This window comes from Alternaria triticimaculans (genome assembly GCF_023758025.1).
Source record: "Alternaria triticimaculans strain BMP 0046 chromosome Unknown scaffold_19, whole genome shotgun sequence".
NCBI classification, from domain to species: domain Eukaryota; kingdom Fungi; phylum Ascomycota; class Dothideomycetes; order Pleosporales; family Pleosporaceae; genus Alternaria; species Alternaria triticimaculans.
In genome coordinates, this window is record NW_026055976.1 from 465,551 (window position 1) to 485,034 (window position 19,484).

The 19,484-nt window shown below is 54.0% G+C and overlaps 7 protein-coding genes across 7 annotated transcripts; 4 read left to right on the forward strand and 3 right to left on the reverse strand.

The window, feature by feature from the left end:
- Positions 1 to 661: 661 nt before the first annotated feature.
- J4E78_009295 (uncharacterized protein) lies at positions 662 to 2,430 on the reverse strand (the record flags this gene model as incomplete). The annotated part of the gene is made up of 4 exons (XM_049369888.1): positions 662 to 1,352; positions 1,413 to 1,993; positions 2,053 to 2,184; positions 2,251 to 2,430. The coding sequence occupies 4 exons, from the start codon at positions 2,428 to 2,430 to the stop codon at positions 662 to 664; spliced, it is 1,584 nt and encodes a 527-aa protein (XP_049218518.1).
- A 1,302-nt stretch (positions 2,431 to 3,732) lies between these two features.
- J4E78_009296 (uncharacterized protein) lies at positions 3,733 to 4,784 on the forward strand (the record flags this gene model as incomplete). The annotated part of the gene is made up of 2 exons (XM_049369889.1): positions 3,733 to 3,913; positions 4,009 to 4,784. 2 exons carry the CDS (start codon positions 3,733 to 3,735, stop codon positions 4,782 to 4,784), a joined length of 957 nt encoding a protein of 318 aa, XP_049218519.1.
- A 903-nt stretch (positions 4,785 to 5,687) lies between these two features.
- J4E78_009297 (uncharacterized protein) lies at positions 5,688 to 6,343 on the reverse strand (the record flags this gene model as incomplete). Its single annotated transcript, XM_049369890.1, has 2 exons — positions 5,688 to 5,995; positions 6,052 to 6,343. 2 exons carry the CDS (start codon positions 6,341 to 6,343, stop codon positions 5,688 to 5,690), a joined length of 600 nt encoding a protein of 199 aa, XP_049218520.1.
- Positions 6,344 to 6,599: 256 nt separating this feature from the next.
- Positions 6,600 to 8,072, forward strand: J4E78_009298 (uncharacterized protein; the record flags this gene model as incomplete). The annotated part of the gene is made up of 1 exon (XM_049369891.1): positions 6,600 to 8,072. The coding sequence occupies one exon, from the start codon at positions 6,600 to 6,602 to the stop codon at positions 8,070 to 8,072; it is 1,473 nt and encodes a 490-aa protein (XP_049218521.1).
- Positions 8,073 to 11,280: 3,208 nt separating this feature from the next.
- On the reverse strand, positions 11,281 to 14,675 carry J4E78_009299 (uncharacterized protein; the record flags this gene model as incomplete). Its single annotated transcript, XM_049369892.1, has 3 exons — positions 11,281 to 11,411; positions 11,468 to 14,044; positions 14,135 to 14,675. The coding sequence occupies 3 exons, from the start codon at positions 14,673 to 14,675 to the stop codon at positions 11,281 to 11,283; spliced, it is 3,249 nt and encodes a 1,082-aa protein (XP_049218522.1).
- A 1,082-nt stretch (positions 14,676 to 15,757) lies between these two features.
- Positions 15,758 to 16,263, forward strand: CBP4 (assembly factor cbp4; the record flags this gene model as incomplete). Its single annotated transcript, XM_049369893.1, has 4 exons — positions 15,758 to 15,795; positions 15,846 to 15,918; positions 15,972 to 16,083; positions 16,133 to 16,263. 4 exons carry the CDS (start codon positions 15,758 to 15,760, stop codon positions 16,261 to 16,263), a joined length of 354 nt encoding a protein of 117 aa, XP_049218523.1.
- A 314-nt stretch (positions 16,264 to 16,577) lies between these two features.
- Positions 16,578 to 19,473, forward strand: J4E78_009301 (uncharacterized protein; the record flags this gene model as incomplete). The annotated part of the gene is made up of 2 exons (XM_049369894.1): positions 16,578 to 16,622; positions 16,672 to 19,473. 2 exons carry the CDS (start codon positions 16,578 to 16,580, stop codon positions 19,471 to 19,473), a joined length of 2,847 nt encoding a protein of 948 aa, XP_049218524.1.
- Positions 19,474 to 19,484: the final 11 nt, after the last annotated feature.

A 19,484-nucleotide genomic window follows, 5' to 3' on the forward strand; every position in this document is an offset into this window, starting at 1 on the left:
TCTTGAACAAGATTACCTTAAAAGATGTGCTTCCATCTAAAGGTCAGGTAGCTAATCATGGGCAAGATAGCCTGTGAGACATATCGTTTGATAGAGTTCGATGAGAACTAGGAGATATAATGGCATCATGAGAGTTCTATACCTGGACTATCTGGCGAAGCGTGCAGGCAGACACCACCGACAAGCTGCGAAGAGGATGTCTCCTCTCAAGACATGACATGTGATGATGGTGATGGGTCATAGTGAGAGGTATGTATCAAATTCGGGGCGTTGACGGAGAGAGTACAAACAGCCAATTGCAAAGGGCACGCAAGTTGGAATTCAATAGTATGTATCTATACAGAAATAAAATGTAAACTTGTCAAACTTTTGCGCTGTATCTGCAGGACCATTCTCGGTAAAAGAACTGACGGTAAACAGCATGTGAGATAATAACGGATACAAAGAAGTGAGCGAATATTATAAGGTGATATGAAACGTTCGACCAAATCCTTATCCTGTTTGAACCAGAATAGGATCAAGGGTAGCGGCCGTGATGTTATGTGGCCGTTTCGTCGTCGATGTATGTCTATGTTCGAATGCCGCGCCTCTGAAGTTGGAAAAGGTGTGTGTCGTACAAGACGACGCTGTTGCTAGCGGGTGCGTAACGCGTATCACGTGATTACGCATATGCCGATTCGGTCCCCGCTTGTTCATGTGTCCATGGCTGAGGTCGCTCCACCATCATTCCTGGGTATGGACGAGGGGAACTGTCAGGCGTAGGCAGCATTGGTCCGGTAGGGATCGGTGGTCGAGGAGGTGACTTGGCAAAGAACTGCTCAAGCGTCTCGCCTCTCTCCAGAGCCTGGACTTGGCCTTGTCGAAACTCTTCCAGTACGGCTGACTCAACAGGTTTCGGGTCGAAGTACGTGTATGTCCTCGAACCTTTGGCACCTGGGAGGCCAGGCGCCTTGTACTTCGCAACGCCGTCCTCGTATTTCTCATACGTGGAAACCAGACGCTTGCCGCCACCTCCGGGAAGGTCAATGACGAAGGACGGCATCATGAAGCCGGACAGAGTTCCCCGGAGTTCCTTGTCGAGATCGATGATCTTGCTGAGAGGTGTTCGGAGATCTTCGATGCCCTGCACCATATCACACTGGTAGACGTAGTACGGTTGTATGTTGATGTTTGAGAGCTTCTTGATGAGGTCTGACAGCGGCGCGAAGTCGTCATTGACGCCTTTCAAGAGGACTGACTGGTTGCGTACGATGACACCATGCTTGAAAAGCTTGTTCGCAGCAAGCTCTGTTATCCACGTGACCTCGTTGGCGTGGTTGATGTGGGTATGAAGGCAGACTTGCTTGCCCATGCTGAAAGTTGCGCAGTTGTATTAGCCTCATTACACATAAGTGGATAGACGAACGACTTACTCTCGACCTTTGTTAGATACTTCAATCAAGCTGTCGACCCATGGGTCACTATCGTCAAGTATGCGACCAGGAGCTACGGCCAGCCCCTTCGAAGCAAATCGGACTCGTTTGATGTGCGGAATGTTGAGTAGTCTCTCGCCAATCTCTTTGATGTGATCGGGCTGCAAAAAGTAGGCATCGCCGCCGGAAACAACAATGTCTTCGAGCGACTCATCGTTGGCGATATGGTCGAAGATGACTTCCCATCGCTTGCGGCTGGGCTTTTGTGGTTTCTTCGATACGGTATCGGTGTTCCCTCCAACTGCGTAGGATCGCGTGCAGAACCGACAGTACACAGGGCAGATCGATGTGGCCAGGAACAAAGCTCTTCCAGGATACCGGTGGACCAACCCGGGGACAGGACTGTCTGCTTCTTCGTGCAATGAGTCCAGCTCCATGTTCTTGTGATCGGGGATGATGCCGCTTCTAAGTGGGAGAAATTGTCGCCGGATAGGATCATCCACAGCGTTTTGCCAATCAACAAGCGAGAGTACGTGTGGTGTTAGGCGGATGGCCATGGGTGCCAGCTTGATAGCAGCGATCTGTATTCACATCAGCATTAAGTTGTGTATAGGGTAATGCGGACTGATGAGTTACGCACAGCATCCTCGATGAAATCGTTCTTTGTACGAATCTTCCGGAGTTGATCATGCTGCGAGCGCAGTAGTGTGTCGGGCAAAGCTGTGTTGAGGAACTGATAGAGCTTGTGCTTATCGGAGACGGTATTGCGAAGCTAAGAAAGTCAGTTTTGTATCGAACCGTGTATTATGGGGATCCAAAGAGATTTGTATCGACGTACCTGCCATCTATAAGATATGAATTCCTCTGCGGAGACGTCCTTCCATGGTTGGATATGATCCCAGTAGGGCTTCTGAGCGGCCAAGGTCGATTGAGTTCTGTGATGCGATAGTAGACGTGCTGCGTGAGCGAAACCCGACCGGGAAGAATGTCTCCCAGCCATGGTGCCCGGAACAAACATGCTTGGATACATGTCAGTAGGTGAATGCCACAAGAAGGAGCGATGTGGGAAGAAGGGCTGGGACGAAACCAAAGCTAGAAATAAATTTTCAAGAGTAGGGAACGTGTTTATCGAGCGCGTCACACCCGTTGCACAACCCGGTGGAAGGAGCTGTCGCTCGCCTCGTCGTCTAGGTAGGAGCGATATAGATGCTGTGCTACGACAGGAGCAGGAGCAACCGCTAAAGTGGGTCTTTTGCAATCTGAAAGAATTGGGCAGGCACGCTCGACTACCGCCAAGTTCGATTCGTTATCGAATGCAGGAGATCTCTAGGATGTGTTTGGGCATCGAGTTTGCTGAAGGCCATCCTTCATGACCTATTCGGGTGCAGCGCTACAGCGATTTAACGAATTCGGTGACATGTGGGTGAGGAGCAGTAACTGGCCATGGTCCGCATGGTGTGTATAGGGGTTATAGTGACGGAAACGCCCAGTGGAGAAAACATAGCACGGCGCCAGCTCCAGAAAAATGGTGAATGACACTGGCAGGGCATTCGTATCACAATATCGCTTGATACAGATTTCCCATGCGGCGGCCATCATGGGTCCCAGGATCAATCTGATAACTTTGAGTAATAGCTGGCAGGAGGCGAGGATGCGTATCGAAAAGGGGCTTACGAAGCACAGTAGTCCATCCTGTACTGGCTGGAACTGGGGACCGACATGCAAGAAAACCGCAGGTCTACAAGGATCGCTTCCATATCTCCTCCCATGGGCCCGATCCTCGGGTCAAGCCAGAGGCCCGGAAGCTGCAAGCGGCATGCATGTTAGTGGTACAGCAGGCGAATACTGCATTAGCTTTCCTCGTATGTTGAGTGGACATAGAACTTGCATCCGCGGAATCCTTTGGGCTGCCATGTTCGTAAGAGAGTCGTAAGCTCAAGCGACTCCACCAGAGGCAGGAGTGCTGGCCAGCCTAATCGGTCAAAGATGACCGGCAAATGGACATCACACGGCCCGTACCGCGCGTGTGACGGGCGATAGTGACCCAGGCTGTCGGGATGGCAAACTTCGCAATAGTGTTGCGATCGAGTGAGAGGTTAGCACACGTCGGGAGTGGCAAGGAGACGCTCGGCATGTCGCCGTTCATGTGAAGAGTTGCAGATAGTGCCAGTGCTAGCGGGGAGATTCCGACGTTCCGTCGCGCCTTCCGCTAGTTTCGCGCCAAGCCATGACCTCAGCCCCTCCAAACAATAGTGAGCACTGCGATCACGATTGATAACTACCGCGACAGCTCGACTCTCTACATCACCCCACCGCTGCCATGGCTGATTCTCCCGCTTCCGCGACTAGCGCGCTGCCCGGCGAGTCGCCCGCCCAGACCAAGGCCAGACTGCGCAGAGAGCGGCTGGCTGCCAAATCCGGCGCCTCACGTCTCCAGCAGATTACTGCTCTCCAGGGCGGCCCACCAAAGCCGCTCAGTGAACTCGAGAAAGACGTGCCAGGTAACGGCTCCTCCCTTTCGAATACATTAGCCTCCACATAGTCCCCCCTAGCTCCGTCCTACAACAGCGTGAATGCACGGCTAATGGCATTCTAGTCAAACCCGCTTCCACCCCGTCCCAGTTTACACCCGCTGGGTCTGGCACGGCTACTCCAGATCCAGATGAGGTGGATATTTCGCAACACCACTACGCGCCGGCATCGCAGCCTCGTCTCCCCTCGCCATTCGCTTTCGAGGGTGGACAGTCCGGCCCATTCGGCCCCGGCCCAGGCACGGATGCATCGCAGGATCCCATGATGGCCATGCTCCAGCAGATGATGGGCGCAGGCGCTGGTGGTATGCCTGGCATGCCCGGTGCCCCAGGTCAAGGCGGCGCACCACCAGGCGGCATGCCACCCGATCTTGCCAGTATGTTCTCGGCCATGCAGGGTGGTGCCGGGGCCTCTGAGCCGCTGCCAGAGCAATCCTCGGCGTGGATCTGGCGCTTAGTACACTCTGTCTTCTCGTTTGGCCTCGCCGTCTATATCGTCCTGCAAACACCATTTACTGGATCCAAGATGTCACGCGATAATGTGCTGGAGGATGACTGGGTCAGCCAATCGACCCCAGCGCAGAACTTTGCGCACTTCTTTTATCTCTTCGCGACTTTCGAGGTGGTCTTGCAGTCCTCGCGCTATTTCATCGAAAAGGGCCAATTACAAGGAAGCGGCATTCTCAGCACAGTCGCTGGCATCCTACCAGCACCGTATTCGGGCTATGTGAGGACTGTGGGCAGGTACAGCGTCATCTACAAAACAGTTGTGAGCGACGCTATGGTGATAGTATTCGTCTTAGGCGCCACGAGCTGGTGGAGAGGTGCCGCTGCTGCATGAAGCGCTGCAATTTCTGGCATAAGTAGAATAATGGTATGACAGGCATCCTTGTACCCGCTTCCTCTTTGGTGCAGAGCTCCACTCAGTATTACCTAGGTGTGCTGTAACTCTCAAACAGCCAGGCAATATCTCGGCTCGATACCACAATCTGGGACAGACAAATGTCGCACCCTTCTCAGTGTCCACGTGTGGGCAGGTTTTACGCGCACTATATCTCTGTACTTGCTCACCTCGGGCGACATCGCAACAACTCATCGACCACCGCCACTATTGCTTCCGCCTAGTGTATGCACGTCATACCTTGTTACACGCTCCACGAACCACTAATGCATCATACTCCTCCCCGTACATGGTAAACAGTTACACTGCGCAAGCTCTATGCACATCATTCCTCTGCGCTGCACGGAAGCTATGATCATTTTGATATCACGAGACCTGTAGATCTTTCCCAGGCGCGCGGAATTCCATCAATCATGCGCACATGGCAGCTAGCATTTGTTGGGCAGCCAGGGCCCGTCCCGCGGCTGCCAGCAGGAGTCCCTGGACAACACGCGTCGCTCAACAGCAAGACGCACTCGACATTTTCGTTTGTTCTCGCCTCCGGTGAATAGCGCACCCGTACACGCGTTACAGTTAAACCGCCATAGCCGTCCTGCGTACGTTTCACCGCCATGTTCGGCGAAAATTCCCGAATCTTGCAAATTGCCTTTGTGCATCATGCAATTTCGTCTCGAATTCCCATCACCACACGCTCCTGACCGGATGCGAGCTTCACGACCGTTGCTCCAGAGCTTTCGGGTATGCATACGAGTCATGTTCGAGACGTGGCGTCACCTTGACCTTTCAGTTGATTCCACTGCGTTGGTCGACAGGGTCGCACGCAGCGCCATGCCCAAGGCCCCTTTACAGCAACTTGAGGTGCCCAGTAACCTGATCTATGACGCCCTTGGGTGCAGGACCGATACCCAGTACTGTCGCACTTCCACTCGCGATTTGTGTCCGTCCCGCATCGTGGATAATGTGTGCCACCAATCCTAGGCTCAGTGCCTGCGCCTGCAACAACTCTAACTCTTCTTCGCTCTTGACTTGTAATGCCACCTTGGCTTGTCCCATTCGCTCCCAGCGCTTTAGCAACGTCGATTCCGGTGCGTGTCGGAGGAAGTGCTTGTAGCAGGCTAATGTCGCGTGTCCGCATTGTGCGCCAATCTTGCCTGTTGTATGGTTAGACATTTTGCAGATAATAGGCATGTGTCAAGAATCGCGATACCTTTTGTCATGCCGAGATCTGTTCGTACTACCAATACCATCTTGCACTCCTCGTTGTGACCTGGGAACTCTGCAGGCGCACTGTCGTCGTCTTCATCGCTCGACTCGTCCTCTGAATCTTCTGAGTCTTCTGCCTTTTCTTTCTTCTCGGATTTCTTTGGTTGAGAGATTGGGCTGCCTCCGAGAAAACCAAGTGACTTTGCTTGTCCGATCATGTAGCCTGTTACACCAGCGAGTATGGCGCATGCGGCTGCAATGTTTGCAGTAGAGGGTTGTTGGGGAGTGTCTGCCATGTGCGCGGTTGGAAGTAGGGTACAATGTATGAAGACCAGTAATTTGACAACAGAAGAATTTCGGGAAGTATTGTTTTATGTAAAAGAAATTGGGCGATTGGGAGAGTCATAAAGTTCCATGGCACTCCCGCCCGCAATTGTAGAGCTAGACGTCAGGCTGAGGGTCCGTGCTGGCAACATCTCGAATTTGCGGACTACCGAGCACATCGCCCACTCCATCACGACAGCACCACCGCTGTCTCGGCCCTCTCACACAATGCACGCCCGAGGTCAATTCATCTCTGGGCGCACCGCCGCCCAGGGATTGGCCCTTCGCCCGGCCCAGTCAACCTGCCGATCGTACGCGACGACGGCGCCCACGCCCGCAGTCAAGAACCCACTACAGCGACGACGCGGCGGTGATCTCGGCTCTCATCTTCCCATAAACATCATCCCGAAAGATGCATACATTCCCCCATACCCCTATGGCGCCCATCAGCTGTTCAAGCAGGCCAACAAGGGTCTATACGGCGACCAGATGATACGCTTCGGCAACAATGTCTCCAAAGACACCGAAACGAAGACACGGCGCAACTGGAAGCCCAATGTGCTCTCCAAAAGTCTATACTCGGTCGCACTGAAGAAGAAGATAAAGCTGCGCATCACCGCCAAGGTTCTCAAGACGATGGATCGTGAGGGTGGGCTGGACGAATACCTGCTCAAGGACAATGTGGCACGCATCAAAGAGCTCGGACCTATGGGATGGGCGCTACGATGGACACTGATGCAGAAGCCGGAAGTCATCGATCGGTTACGGGCAGAAGCTGCGGCTCTTGGCATAGATCAGGCCACAATCGACAAGCAATGGCCTACACCCCAAATGATGGCCGAGAGCAAAGCTGCCCACGGTACCCTCTCTGAAAACATGCCCGCCGGCGCGCTCGAGAGCCTAGAGTTCATGGAGACGGAGGACCAAGAGATGTGGTCCGGAGAGGAAGTCAGGGACATAGCCGACCCCAAGAAAAAAGGCCCAAGAGCGTACAAAGTGCGAGCCGATGCCGCCCTCGAGTACACCAAAGCAGTCAAGGCCGCAGAGCGTTACGTATCCCGTGACGCCGTCGACAGCATAGAAGAGGGCCTCAAACTAGCCTTCATCCGAGCCAAAGAGCGCGAAGCAGAGAGACTCAGAAAGAAACAGATAGTGAGCGAAGCAGGCATCACACAGCAAGACCTAGACGAAACCAGGTCGAAGTTCAACCTCCCTGACATCAGCGATAACGCCGCTAGGAGAATCACCTTCAACCAGCGGAGACGCAAAGAGATCGACGAAGCCGGCGGTATCGAAGCTTGGAGCAAGATCAAGAGCGCCGCACACGATGCGAAGGTAGCAGAAGCAGGTGGCATCGAAGCCTACAACGCCAACAAGAAAGCCTATAATGCTGCTCTCATCGCGGAAGCGGAGACTGCTTCTACCAACGAGAACTTGGATCCCGAACGAAGGGCATACCTCGAAACCGCGCTGCTGAAGGCGGATCTGGCTATCAAGTATAGGCTTGCTGGTGGTGAGAAGGAATACGTCGACTCGATTTTGGAGCTGCACAGCAATGGAGGTCTGCGCGCGACTGGTGGTGCTGGTGGTCTGAGTGAGATTTATCAGGCTGCGGAACGGGAGAGGAGCGCAGGGGGTGATGCTTGGGGTGCGCTTGTCAATGAGAGTAGGAAGCCTGATGAGGGTCGGCCACGCTCATGATCGTGATGATGATGGGGTTGGATGGGTAGGACGTTGATCTGTACAAATATTGTTTGTATATTACGAACTTCGTAAGCAGTGCTGACGCTGCGCTTCTGTCTCTGCCGCGACGTCTATCGCTATCACTTTCATGCGAGTGTTTGGTCCCATTGCTAGTATGTCTGTGCTTACTTCACGTCTCGGCCAGTCAGCTTCCACTCCATCCTTTGCTTCTCATCGTTCGCGATTTTCAGGAATTGATGCTCTCGACCGTTATCAACCCTTCCATGGATTGAGCGCGTTACCCAGTCACTTCCCACTAACAACCTACTCGTGGATCTTCGCAAGGCTGAACTTCGGGAATCGTACGGGTCATTGGTGCGCTTCGCTCTTGCCCTTTGAAGCCACAGGAAGGTGCGTTTGAGTCCGTACTGGAGTTCGTAATCTCAGCTTCAAAAAGAAACCTCGTGTAATTACACAAATCATCCAAGGAGTGCGTATCGCAGTCGCTTTCCAAGATTGACTCACCCACAAATACTCGCAAGGCTAAACGTTCAGGGTTGGTTGGGCCATTGGTGCGCTTCGTTCGTGGCGTCCGAAGCTGCAGGAAGGCGCATGGGAGGCTGTGTCTGCGCTCGTCATCTCAGCTTCAGCTCCTGCCCTTTCCTGGCTTCAACACCAATCACTTCTGAACGCGACGCGTCCTTTTGCTTTGTTCACCAAGACCACGCTCTCACTGCGCAAGCAGAAATATTTGAACCCGAACCCACTTGCCATCTAGGCTCGCGACGTATTGAGTGAAGGGCAGCCTTGCTTCACGGAACTCGCAGGATGGACACTGGAAACCTTGAAGAGCGGCTTCGTACTGGATGTCATACGCTACAGGAAATGCTCGATTTGCAGATTGCCACTTACAGAATCAAAGAAGACGAAAAATCACACCCGCCAAAGCCCCACGCCAGCCTATCGTCGCTGTTTCAGGATGACAACGAAACAGACTCCATTATATTTCCAGAATTTGTCGCAATTGAGATACGTCGCTTTGCGTTCAATGAGACTAGGTACAACAACCGTGACGTCAGCTACATCCGGGCCCTTCAATTTACGTTAAGTCCCCTCAGCGGAAAGTTACGGATACCAGACGATGTGCTGTCATGTAAAGCAACTCTCATCAGCTGCACTATCCGTAGTCCATCGTGGGAAAAGGCCGATCTACTACTTTGGCTGTTCAGTGAAGGCCACATTTCTGCGCAATTCAAGCCTTCGTTCAGCGCTTCTGGGCCGTTCTCGGGCACATCAGTCGAAAATCTTCAGGTGAAACCCGTGCTCAATCCAATACCTCCAGCAAGACGACCCGAGACAGGCCATATTTCGCTCTCCGGTTACCACAGCATTGGTCGATCACCAGCATCCAACTTTGGTTCTCCCGCAAGCTTTATGACAGCCAGCAGTCCGGCATCCTTCATGACTGCGAGGTCATCATACAACACGCCCGCGTTCATGTCAGCGAGCGGATTCAGTTCACATATGATCGATGAAACCATTCGGGAGGACGAACCACCCGAACCTGGACTCTCTGCACCGCTTGTACAGCTACACAATGATTACTACACGAATCTCCATGAGCAAGAGATAATTCAGCCTTTCGATAAAGAACTCAACTGGTCTGGCAAGGGTCAGCATGTCACATATTCAGCGCACGAAGCTATTCCCCTATCTTCTATATCGCATCTGGGATCGTCGATGTCGGCAACTGTGGACAAGGTGGTTTGTCGTCGGATAGCTCTTGCGCGAAAGACAATGAGGTGCAGTCGGAAGTGGAGTGTGGTGGATACTCTTCGCGAGGTTTACCATTTACAGAACCTCCGTCACTTCCACATTATCCAGCTAGTGGGCACATACCTTTCGGGTCGCAACTTTTCGATTTTAATGTACCCAGCCGCAGACATGCATCTCGGTCGATTCATGGAAGATACGTCGGATATGGACAAGTGGAGTTCGTTTGAACGCCGCTTCTTCCTCGCTTCAACAATGGGCTGTCTTACCTCTGCTGTGGCCTTCATTCATCAGCATACGACAAAACACATGGATATTAAACCTCAGAATATTCTCATTCGAGATACACGCCCGGAACTGTTCGATCCTGATTGGCGTGTATACATTGCCGACTTCGGACTGTCACGCTCTTTTGCTTCACAGGATCACAGCCAAACTGACGGTCCCACTTCGCGGACCCCGAGATATTGCGCCCCCGAAGTATATAATTCAGAAGAAAGAGGTCGCTCCGCGGACATTTTCTCGCTCGGCTGTGTCTATCTCGAGATTCTCACCACCATCTGCTGCATAGATTTGCACACCTTTTCTACCGCACGCCGAGGCGAGGGTGACGATGAATCATTCCATGCAAACCTGGAGAGGGTAGTTGAGTGGGCTGACTCACACCTGAAGGAACCGATCGAAGATATTTCCGTCCACCCCGAAATTATTGTCGACCTATTTACTAGCATGGTCAGCCGAGAGCCCTCCAGCAGGCCCACAGCAGTACAAATCCAGGATCGTCTTAAGTTGATACGTGGCCCTACCTTCTTCAACAGAGAATGCTGTCGCTTACCTCCGGAACCGTATGAAGCGCATATCGCGTCCAATGTTCGATAGGAATGACCTGTGCGGGTACTTGAGCGGCACCCGGAATGGGTTTCGAATGTCTGCAACATCTCCGCTGTCTCCTCTCATATGCCAGCTGTCCTATCGTAGTTCGATGTGTCTCTCGGGATTGGATCGGACAACAGCAAGTCCATTCGGTACCTCCTTATGGATTATATCGACTTTATGAAGCAATGTTTCCATATCTTCTAAACAATCAAAACCTAACCTTCTAACATCTTGCCTTTGTAATCTCTGCACCGCACCTCAACTGCAGCCCACTGCTCGGTGAAGGTGTCTTTACAAATGTAGACCTGGTGTAGAAACACTCGCGCAAAATGCTCAGAACACTTAACCTCACACATAGCACAGGAGAACACACAGTACTGAAGTCATAACGCAGTAGCGGCGAGATTTGTGCTATTGAGCAATACTACAACGCTGCTCAGACACACATACCAAACCAGCAGACGCCATCAATGCTTCAACTCAAACTCCATGCTCAACACCAGCAACACCAGACAAACACACACGAAAAGCGCTCGAAAACAAATCATCCAGATGATAGTACAGTACCAAAATGCAACTACATAACCGAGCAATTCTCCTCTTGCTGCTTCTGATTCGTCCGACTAAGACGTTCACGCTTCATCTGCACTTTACTACCACCACGCTTAAGCTCCTCAAGACGTTCTTGAGCTTTGGGGAATTTGTATGCTGTGACAGTATTAGCAATCCACTCTTCTTTGCAAAATTTGACATTTAAAACATACCTGCAGCCCGTCCATACCACCGTTTCGCCTCATCCAAACTGCGAGGGCAGCCTATACCTACTTCAGTGAAATAACCCATAGCGAACAGCGCCTTTGGCAGTGGCGGTTCCGCACACGCTGCCTTGCGTGCCCAGAGGTAAGCTTCGGTGTCGCTCTGCTCGAGTATGCCCGATGTACCTGTTAGGTACCAGCCTGAGAGTGCAAGTTCACTCTGGTGTTCCTCCTGGGCAGCGGCTTTGGTGTACCAAGCGATACTAGTACGTGCGTCGATTGGGCAACCCAGGAGCCCGTATTCGTAGGCCTGTCCGAGTCGGAATTGAGAGAACTTGTAGCCAAGATCGGCGGCTTGGTGGAAGAGCTGTAGCGCATACGCTTCGTCGCGTATGACGCGTTCGTTGCCGGTTTGCGCTTCGTAGATGAGGGCCAATTCGTGGAGTGCGTGTGGGTTGTCGCGATCGGCGAGACTAGCAGCTCGTTTGAGCATGTTGATGGCTTCACCAAAGTTCTTCTGTTGGCCTAGGAGTCCCTTGAGAAGAATCATGCCCATCTTGTACATGGCAGGGGGGTCGCCCAACGCGGCGGCACGTCGATACCACTGGACGGCTTTGAGGGGATCTTTCTTGGTGCCACCGCCTTCTTCATGGCCCATCTCGCAGCAGACAGCGGTACGGTATGCACTTGCGGCATGGCCTCCTTTGGCGGCCGATTGATAGAGCGTGAATGCTTCCTTGGTGTCCACTTGCAAGCCAAGCCCTCCTGACCCGTAACAATCGGCGAGATAGAACATGGCATCCGGTGAGCCGTTGCTGACTAGCTTCTTGATGATCTTGTGGGCTTCGAGGATGAATTTCTCTCGGTTCTTGTTCTTTGTCCTGGAGTCGGCTGTGCCTCCTTCATCGGCGAGTACGCTCGATGCTTCTACGAGCTTCTTGGACAGTTTCAGACCCGTAGGAATGTCATTGGGGTTTTGCTTCCACGTGTTGCGTAGCCTGTTTAGCTCGTCGTACGTGACTGGATGAGGTGCCGCGCCTGTTCCACTGTGACGTTGTGTCGAAGATTGTTGGCTCTCAATACTGGGGCGTCCAGGCTCACTGTTGTATTGTCTGACAGGCGGCGGTCTTGCGTTCTGAGGCGCCTGAGGCTGGTTTGCTTGTGGTTGCTGCCGCGGTGGCTGCTGCATAAGGCCTTGTCGCACAGGCATGGGGTGCGCAGGCAACGCGTCTGGATTCGACGGTGGCTGGGTAGTGCCAGGTCTTCTGCCCATAGGATCGCTTGGGTTTCGTCCCGGTGCAGGTGCAGCTGTTCCTGGTCGTTGGATAGGGTGTCCGGGTGCGGGCGATCCGAAGTTCCTGTTCATGCTTGGAGGCGGTTCAGAGTATGTAGTCTCATCTGAGTAAACCCTTTGAGGCCCTGGAGGGGGCGCTCCATATCGTGAGTCAAAGTTCGGCGGCTGTCCACGCATTGGGCCTTGGTTAGGTGGCCCACCTTGCATGCCATCACCTGTCATTCCCCTCTGAGGCGGCCCTCGTCCTCGGACACCGTTGGGTAGACCATTCGGGGGCGCAAAGCCAGTGTTTGCCCGCGACGGACCTGGCATCGGGGGAGCATCTGCCGCCATTTCATGCACGCCATTTGCGTACTGGCCGTTAAGATCTGGCTGTGATCGGCTACGCTGCATTTGGCCCTGAGAATGGCCGGATGCTGGGTTCATGGGAGCAGGCGGTGGGGCATAGCGCGTATCGTTAGATGGAGTCAAGTGGTTGTCGATTGAATCACCTCTGCGATGCTTGTTGTTGGTCTCTGGGATGGCATCGAAGTTGGGCATGTCCATCGCAGAGTCGCCCTGCCCATAGTAGTCATCGTAGAAGTCGTCCAGTGCAGGTTCGCCACCCTGAGCTGGTTGCTGCTGAACTGGCGCTTGACGCTGGTCTTGTTGGCGGTATTGCGTTGGTGGCTGCTGTTGCGGCGCTTGAGGCATGGGAGGCCTATGTCCCTGCTGCATTGGTGGCACGTTTTGTCTCGTTCCACCCGCAGTTGAAGGCCTGGGAGGGATGTGATCTGGCGATGCAGGGCCATAGTAGCCGGAAACAGCACCAGGCTCAGCGAACTCTTGCTGACCGTTGTAGCCACCTTGGTTCCCATTTGGTAGTGTTTGGGGCATTGTCACGGATCGCTGTGTGTTCGGACCGAAAGCTCGCGACATCGGATCCGATGTGCGATGTGGTTGCTGTCCTCGACTGGGATCGGCGTTCATGGGTGGTGGTCGCTGCCCGGGCGGCATGCGATTAGGGGCATTGCGTTGACCCTGGCCTTCGAAATGCCCCGAGTCCTGCCGCGGGTTGGGTATTGACCTCTGCTGTGGTGGGCCGCGGTTTTGTGGTGGCATAGGCTGTCCTCGCCCAGATGGGCCTGTAGGCTTCGGCTGACCTCCACTGTCCTTGATGTTCATCTGTGCCATGCCCTTTTCGATGGGCTTCCCGCCAGCTTGGGGTGGCTTTTGCGAAGGAAACGTCGGGAAAGGGTTGTCGTAGGCAAGAGTCTTGGGTGATGTTGGGTTGAAGAGGGAGCGGTCGAGGCCTGTCAACGGTGGTTAGTGGACTATGTTATGATGAAGGTCCGCGATGCCATGTCTATTCTCTGCGAGTGAATTCGGGTGTCGTAGCATACCTGGTGGCCTCTGGACGCCTCGTCCATTTTGAGTGTTGATGGGTGGCGCATTCCCCTGACCTGTCGGTCGGCTTCGGGGATCCTGTTGTTGTTGTGGTGGTGGTCGTTGTCGCGGAGGCTCATTGTACGCCTGTTGCTGAGGACGCTGACTCTGAGGAGGCGGTCTCCGTCCAGGGTTTTGCGGGGGCGACTGCTGGTAGTGCTGGTCGCTGTATGCCTCCTCCTGATAGTACTGGTCTTGCGGCGGCGGTCTGCGGCGCTGATCTGGCTGGGCTGGCCTCGAGTGTCCATTCACGTCCTGATAGCCGTTGTGCTGCTGCGCGTTGTCCCATCCTCCCTGCTGGTCATAGTGTCCGTTATTCCATTGCTCGTGGCCGCCCTGGTCATAGCCGTAATCGTAGTCGTAGTATTGTTGTTGGTCATATTGATTGTCGTAATTCTGGTATTGCTGCGGCTGCCTCTGCTGCGGCCGGCCTTGGTCGTAGTACTGCTGCTGCTGTTGCGGCTGCGCGTAGTGATCGTAGTGTTGTTGGTGCGCCATGCTTGCGGCGTTATCGGAGACGCCTGACCCGAGGCTGTCTATCACGAGGCTAGCGAGCGTTGGTGATGTCCGACCGGCGGGGCTGCAGCTCTTAAGGTATCTGGGGCGCAATCGCGATCGCGAGCCTGGGCTCGTTTGGCCTGTTTGTAGCGGATGCTGGTCGTCGACGTGCGATCGCGATGACGGTGTTGGCAGTTGGCCGTGTTCCGGGCAATGTCAATGTCGTACCTGACAGGGGTGGCACAAACTCAAAGAGGTGTCATATGCCCACTCAGCACAGGGACGACCTTTCAAAGGCGGGATGACGATGGGGTGAAGGTGGAAAGTCTATAGTCGAACTCTCAATTGTACATGTTCTGGAAATCGACGCCAATTGGGGGCGGCCGCTGCCTCCTCAAACACGGGGTGACCTCCAATTAGTTCGATTACGTTTCAACCCAGGTCTGTCACCCACACGCCGCTGGTGCAACACAGGAAATGAATAAGCAAAAGTCCCGCTTTGGCGTCCTTCGCCTTGAAACGCGGACAAGGGACCTTGGAGTAGACGAATCGTTGTCGGTGGATTGATTCGCACGCGAGTAGATTAAATGAAGCCTTTGAATTTGCCCTGAGTAGCACCGCCAGCTAAAGTGACTGGAGAAATATGGAGACGATCAGTATCAGCCCTGCGCAAAACAGCCCGAATGAGCTGATGTCAAGCAGTCCCTATACGAACCAAGTCGCAGAGCCGCTGGAGATCATACACATCATGCAGTCGAGGAACGGCCTACCAATGAGCGCAGGGTCGACGGTGATCGCTGGGCTTTAGGCTCGGGTAAGCGTTCGCCGCCTGCAAGCAGTTGGGTCCCGACGATGCAGCTCCGGTGGCGTCGGGCGGCGGTGCACGACACACGTGATTGAGAGTGGCGCAGCAGGCTAGCTTTGTTAGACAATCAATCCGGCAGTTGGGTGGATCGTCGACTTCACCACTCTAGCAGCACGAGTCTCCACCCCAACACGATACCCTGGAACATACGCTGCCAACAAGCAGGCAATCGAGAAAGTAGACTTCCCGAAATTCAGACCGTCACCAAAGACACACCATGCCATCTACCGCGGCCTACATCAAAGCCATCGCAGGGTACGTCGGGTACATGGTCGCTGCATGGCCATAAACTGATGACAAGATAGAGGCGGAATCCTGTGCATCGGCGGCCCTGCACTCGTCATGTGGGTCACTCCTACTGAGGAAGAAATCTTCAAGGTATGTCTACTTTGCCACGTGCTGCGCCCAACAGCTGCTCATGATCCGTTCAGAGGTACAGCCCAGAACTGCAAAAGAAGGCTCTTGCCGGCAGGGAGCAGAGACAGAAGGACTTTGACGCCTTTGTTGGCCAATTGAAGGAGGCTTCGCGTTCAGACAAGCCGAGTAAGTGTTGCTTCTGCAGTCATCTTCGAGACCGCGCTAACGAAATTAGTCTGGGCTGCGCAGAAGGAAATGGATGCGAAGAGGTCTGAGACAGAACAACAGATTCGCAGGGAGGAGCGCGACGCATATGCTGCTGAGGGCCGGAGAAGACAGGCAGAGATCAGAGCTAGCACGCAGTAGCAGACCCATGCCAGATGACTTCCTTTTCGCTGTTGTATATTTACCTGTATCACGAATCTACGCTTCCTATCAAGGCCGGGGTTTTCCTGGGGTTCGAGGCAGTCTGCAAGACCTATGACGTACCGTTCATGTCCAATGTCAGACACAGTTGAGTCTATAGATGTCGAAATGAGGCGAGGCCTCTGCTCAGGTGACATCCGCCCGGGATCGATCTCGTGACAGCGTCTAGGTTTCGCGAAGTTCCGCGAACCTAGACGCGCGAACCAGCCCCAAACCTTCATCTCGCCCCACCACGACCGTTGCAGCAGGATCCAATGCCCAACGATGCGCAAGCCCCCGTGAAGCTCTCGTTGCCTCTCGTAAGCCCGCTCTAGAACGTCTATAGATGCGATACTGATGACATCATAGGAGTTCCAACAGGACATCTTCAACGAACTGCGCGAGGAAGATGAGCTCGTCCTCCTCGCGCGCGGCCTCGGCCTTCTGCGCATAGTCACAAACCTCCTCCACTCTTACGATGCCGCCGGGAACAACCTTATACTGCTCGTGGGTGCCGACGATCGCGAGAATGTCTGGATCGGCGAGGCCTTGGCTGAGCACGCAGCCGTCAGCAACGCGCCCAAGTGTCGCGGCCTGAGCCTGGTCAATACCGATCTGATGAGCGTTGGGACACGTGAGAAGATGTATGCCCAAGGCGGGATCTTCAGCATCACGTCGCGCATCCTCATTGTGGACTTTCTGTCTGGGCTACTCAACCCAGAGACGGTGACGGGTGTGGTGGTGCTGCATGCTGAAAGGGTCGTCGCGACATCTTTAGAGGCCTTCATCTTGAGGATATACCGGCAGAAAAATAAGGCAGGCTTCTTGAAGGCGTTCTCGGATACGCCAGAGCCCTTCACGACTGGCTTCGCTCCGCTCACGAACATGATGAAGAACCTGTTCCTGACGAAGCCGGCGCTATACCCAAGATTCCACGTCGCAGTCGCGAACTCGCTCGAAGGACGCAAGAAAGCCGAAGTCATTGAGCTGGAAGTGCCAATGACGGAAGCTATGCAAGACATACAAAACGCGGTACTGGCATGTGTAGAGGCCAGTATCAGCGAGCTCAAGAAAGCAAACCCAGGCGTGGAGATGGAGGATTGGAATGTGGACAGTGCCCTACACAGAAATTTTGATCAAATCATCAGACGTCAACTAGACCCCGTCTGGCATCGCACAACGTTCAAGACGCGACAGGTCGTCCGAGATCTGTCCCTGCTTCGCACTATTCTGCATGCCCTTCTTACCTATGATGCGGTGAACTTCAACAAGTACCTCGATACCGTGCTTGCAGCCTCGCAGCCGCCGCCAGGCTCAACAAAGCAGAACCAATCTCCATGGTTGTTCCTAGACGCGGCCGATACCATCTTTACCACTGCCAAGCGAAGAGTATATACGGGCAAGGTATCTAACGCGGAACTAGCGAATGCCTCCAATGCTGTGCCAGAGTCTCTGCAGCCTGTCCTAGAGGAATTTCCCAAGTGGACCCAGCTCGCAGAAATTCTCCAAGAGATAGAGCAAGATGCCTACTTCAACCCAACACCGCAAGACTCGTCCAACGGCTCTATACTCATCATGTGCGGCGACCAAGGTACAGCGTCACAGCTAAGAGAGTATCTGCAGACCATGTACGTCAAGCCAGAGGGCGTTGCAGACGAGGAAGAAGACGAGTTCGAGCCATCGGCGAACTTCATGATGCGACGCAAGCTACGGAGCTATCTCACATGGAAACGCGACTTCAGCAAGGTCAGCGCTGCGTTGTTCTCAGAGAATCAGAAAGCCATCAACACCAGCACAGACAAGAATGTTCAGAGCGGTATGCGTCAGGTTTCCGGTAAACCTCCGCCTAACAAGCGGCGTCGTATCAGAGGAGGCGGAAATGCAGCAGCAGGACCCTCGCGGTCTGATACAGGAGCCGTTCGGACAGCAGGAGACCGCGACGCCCACATTGCAAGTCTAATGGCCGAACTGGAACCCACCGAGATCGAAGCCGCGCAAAAGCCTGGCGACGTAGGTTTCGACCCTCTTGACAACATGGAAAGCTTCTACGAGCTCTTCGATATGAACTCCCTGATAATCGTACACCCCTACTCTGGAGACTTGGACGAACACATCCTCGACGAGACAAAGCCGCGATACGTCATCATGTACGAGCCCGACGCAGCGTTCATCCGGCGGATAGAAGTATACCGATCATCCCATACCGACCGAACAGTAAAAGTATTCTTCATGTACTACGGCGGCAGCGTAGAAGAACAACGATACCTCTCCGCCGTGCGCCGCGAAAAAGACGCCTTCACCCGCCTCATCAAAGAGCGCGCAAACATGGCCCTAACCATGAACTCCACCGCCAACCTCGCGACCGAAGAATCCTTCCTCCGCACAATCAACACACGTATCGCCGGCGGCGGCCGCCTAGCCGCCACCACCGAACCCCCGCGCGTCGTCGTCGACGTCCGAGAATTCCGGTCCTCGCTGCCCTCGCTCCTCCACGGCCGGTCCATCGTAATAGTCCCCTGCATGCTCACCGTCGGCGACTACGTCCTCACCCCCCAAATCTGCATCGAGCGAAAATCCATCCGCGACCTAATCCAATCCTTCGCCAACGGCCGCCTCTTCAACCAAGTCGAATCCATGATGGAACACTACAAACACCCCATGCTGCTCATTGAATTCGACCAAAACAAGTCCTTCACCTTAGAGCCCTTCACCGACTACTCAGCCGGCAGCAGCAGTAGTTCCTCTGCAAACGGCCCCGCAACAACACCCGACCTCCAATCCAAACTCGTCATGCTTACCCTCGCTTTCCCGCGGCTGAGAATCATCTGGAGTAGCAGTCCGTACCAGACGGCTGAGATCTTCTCGGAGCTCAAGAAACAGCAGGATGAGCCTGATCCGATGAAAGCCGTGCAGTTGGGGCTTGATCCGAATCAGAGTGGGGATGAGATGCGCAGCTTTAATCAGACGAGTCAGGATATGTTGAGGGCGCTGCCGGGGGTGAATGAGAATGTGGTTTCGACGTTGATGCTGAAGAGCGAGAGTGTGTTTGAGGTGGCGAATATGTCGGAGAGGGAGATTTGTTGGTTGGTGGGCACGGATGTGGGGAGGAGGGTGCATAGGCTTTTTAATCGCAGTGTGTATGAGGAGGTGCAGTGGCAGGGGTTTAGTTAGGGGTTGGTATG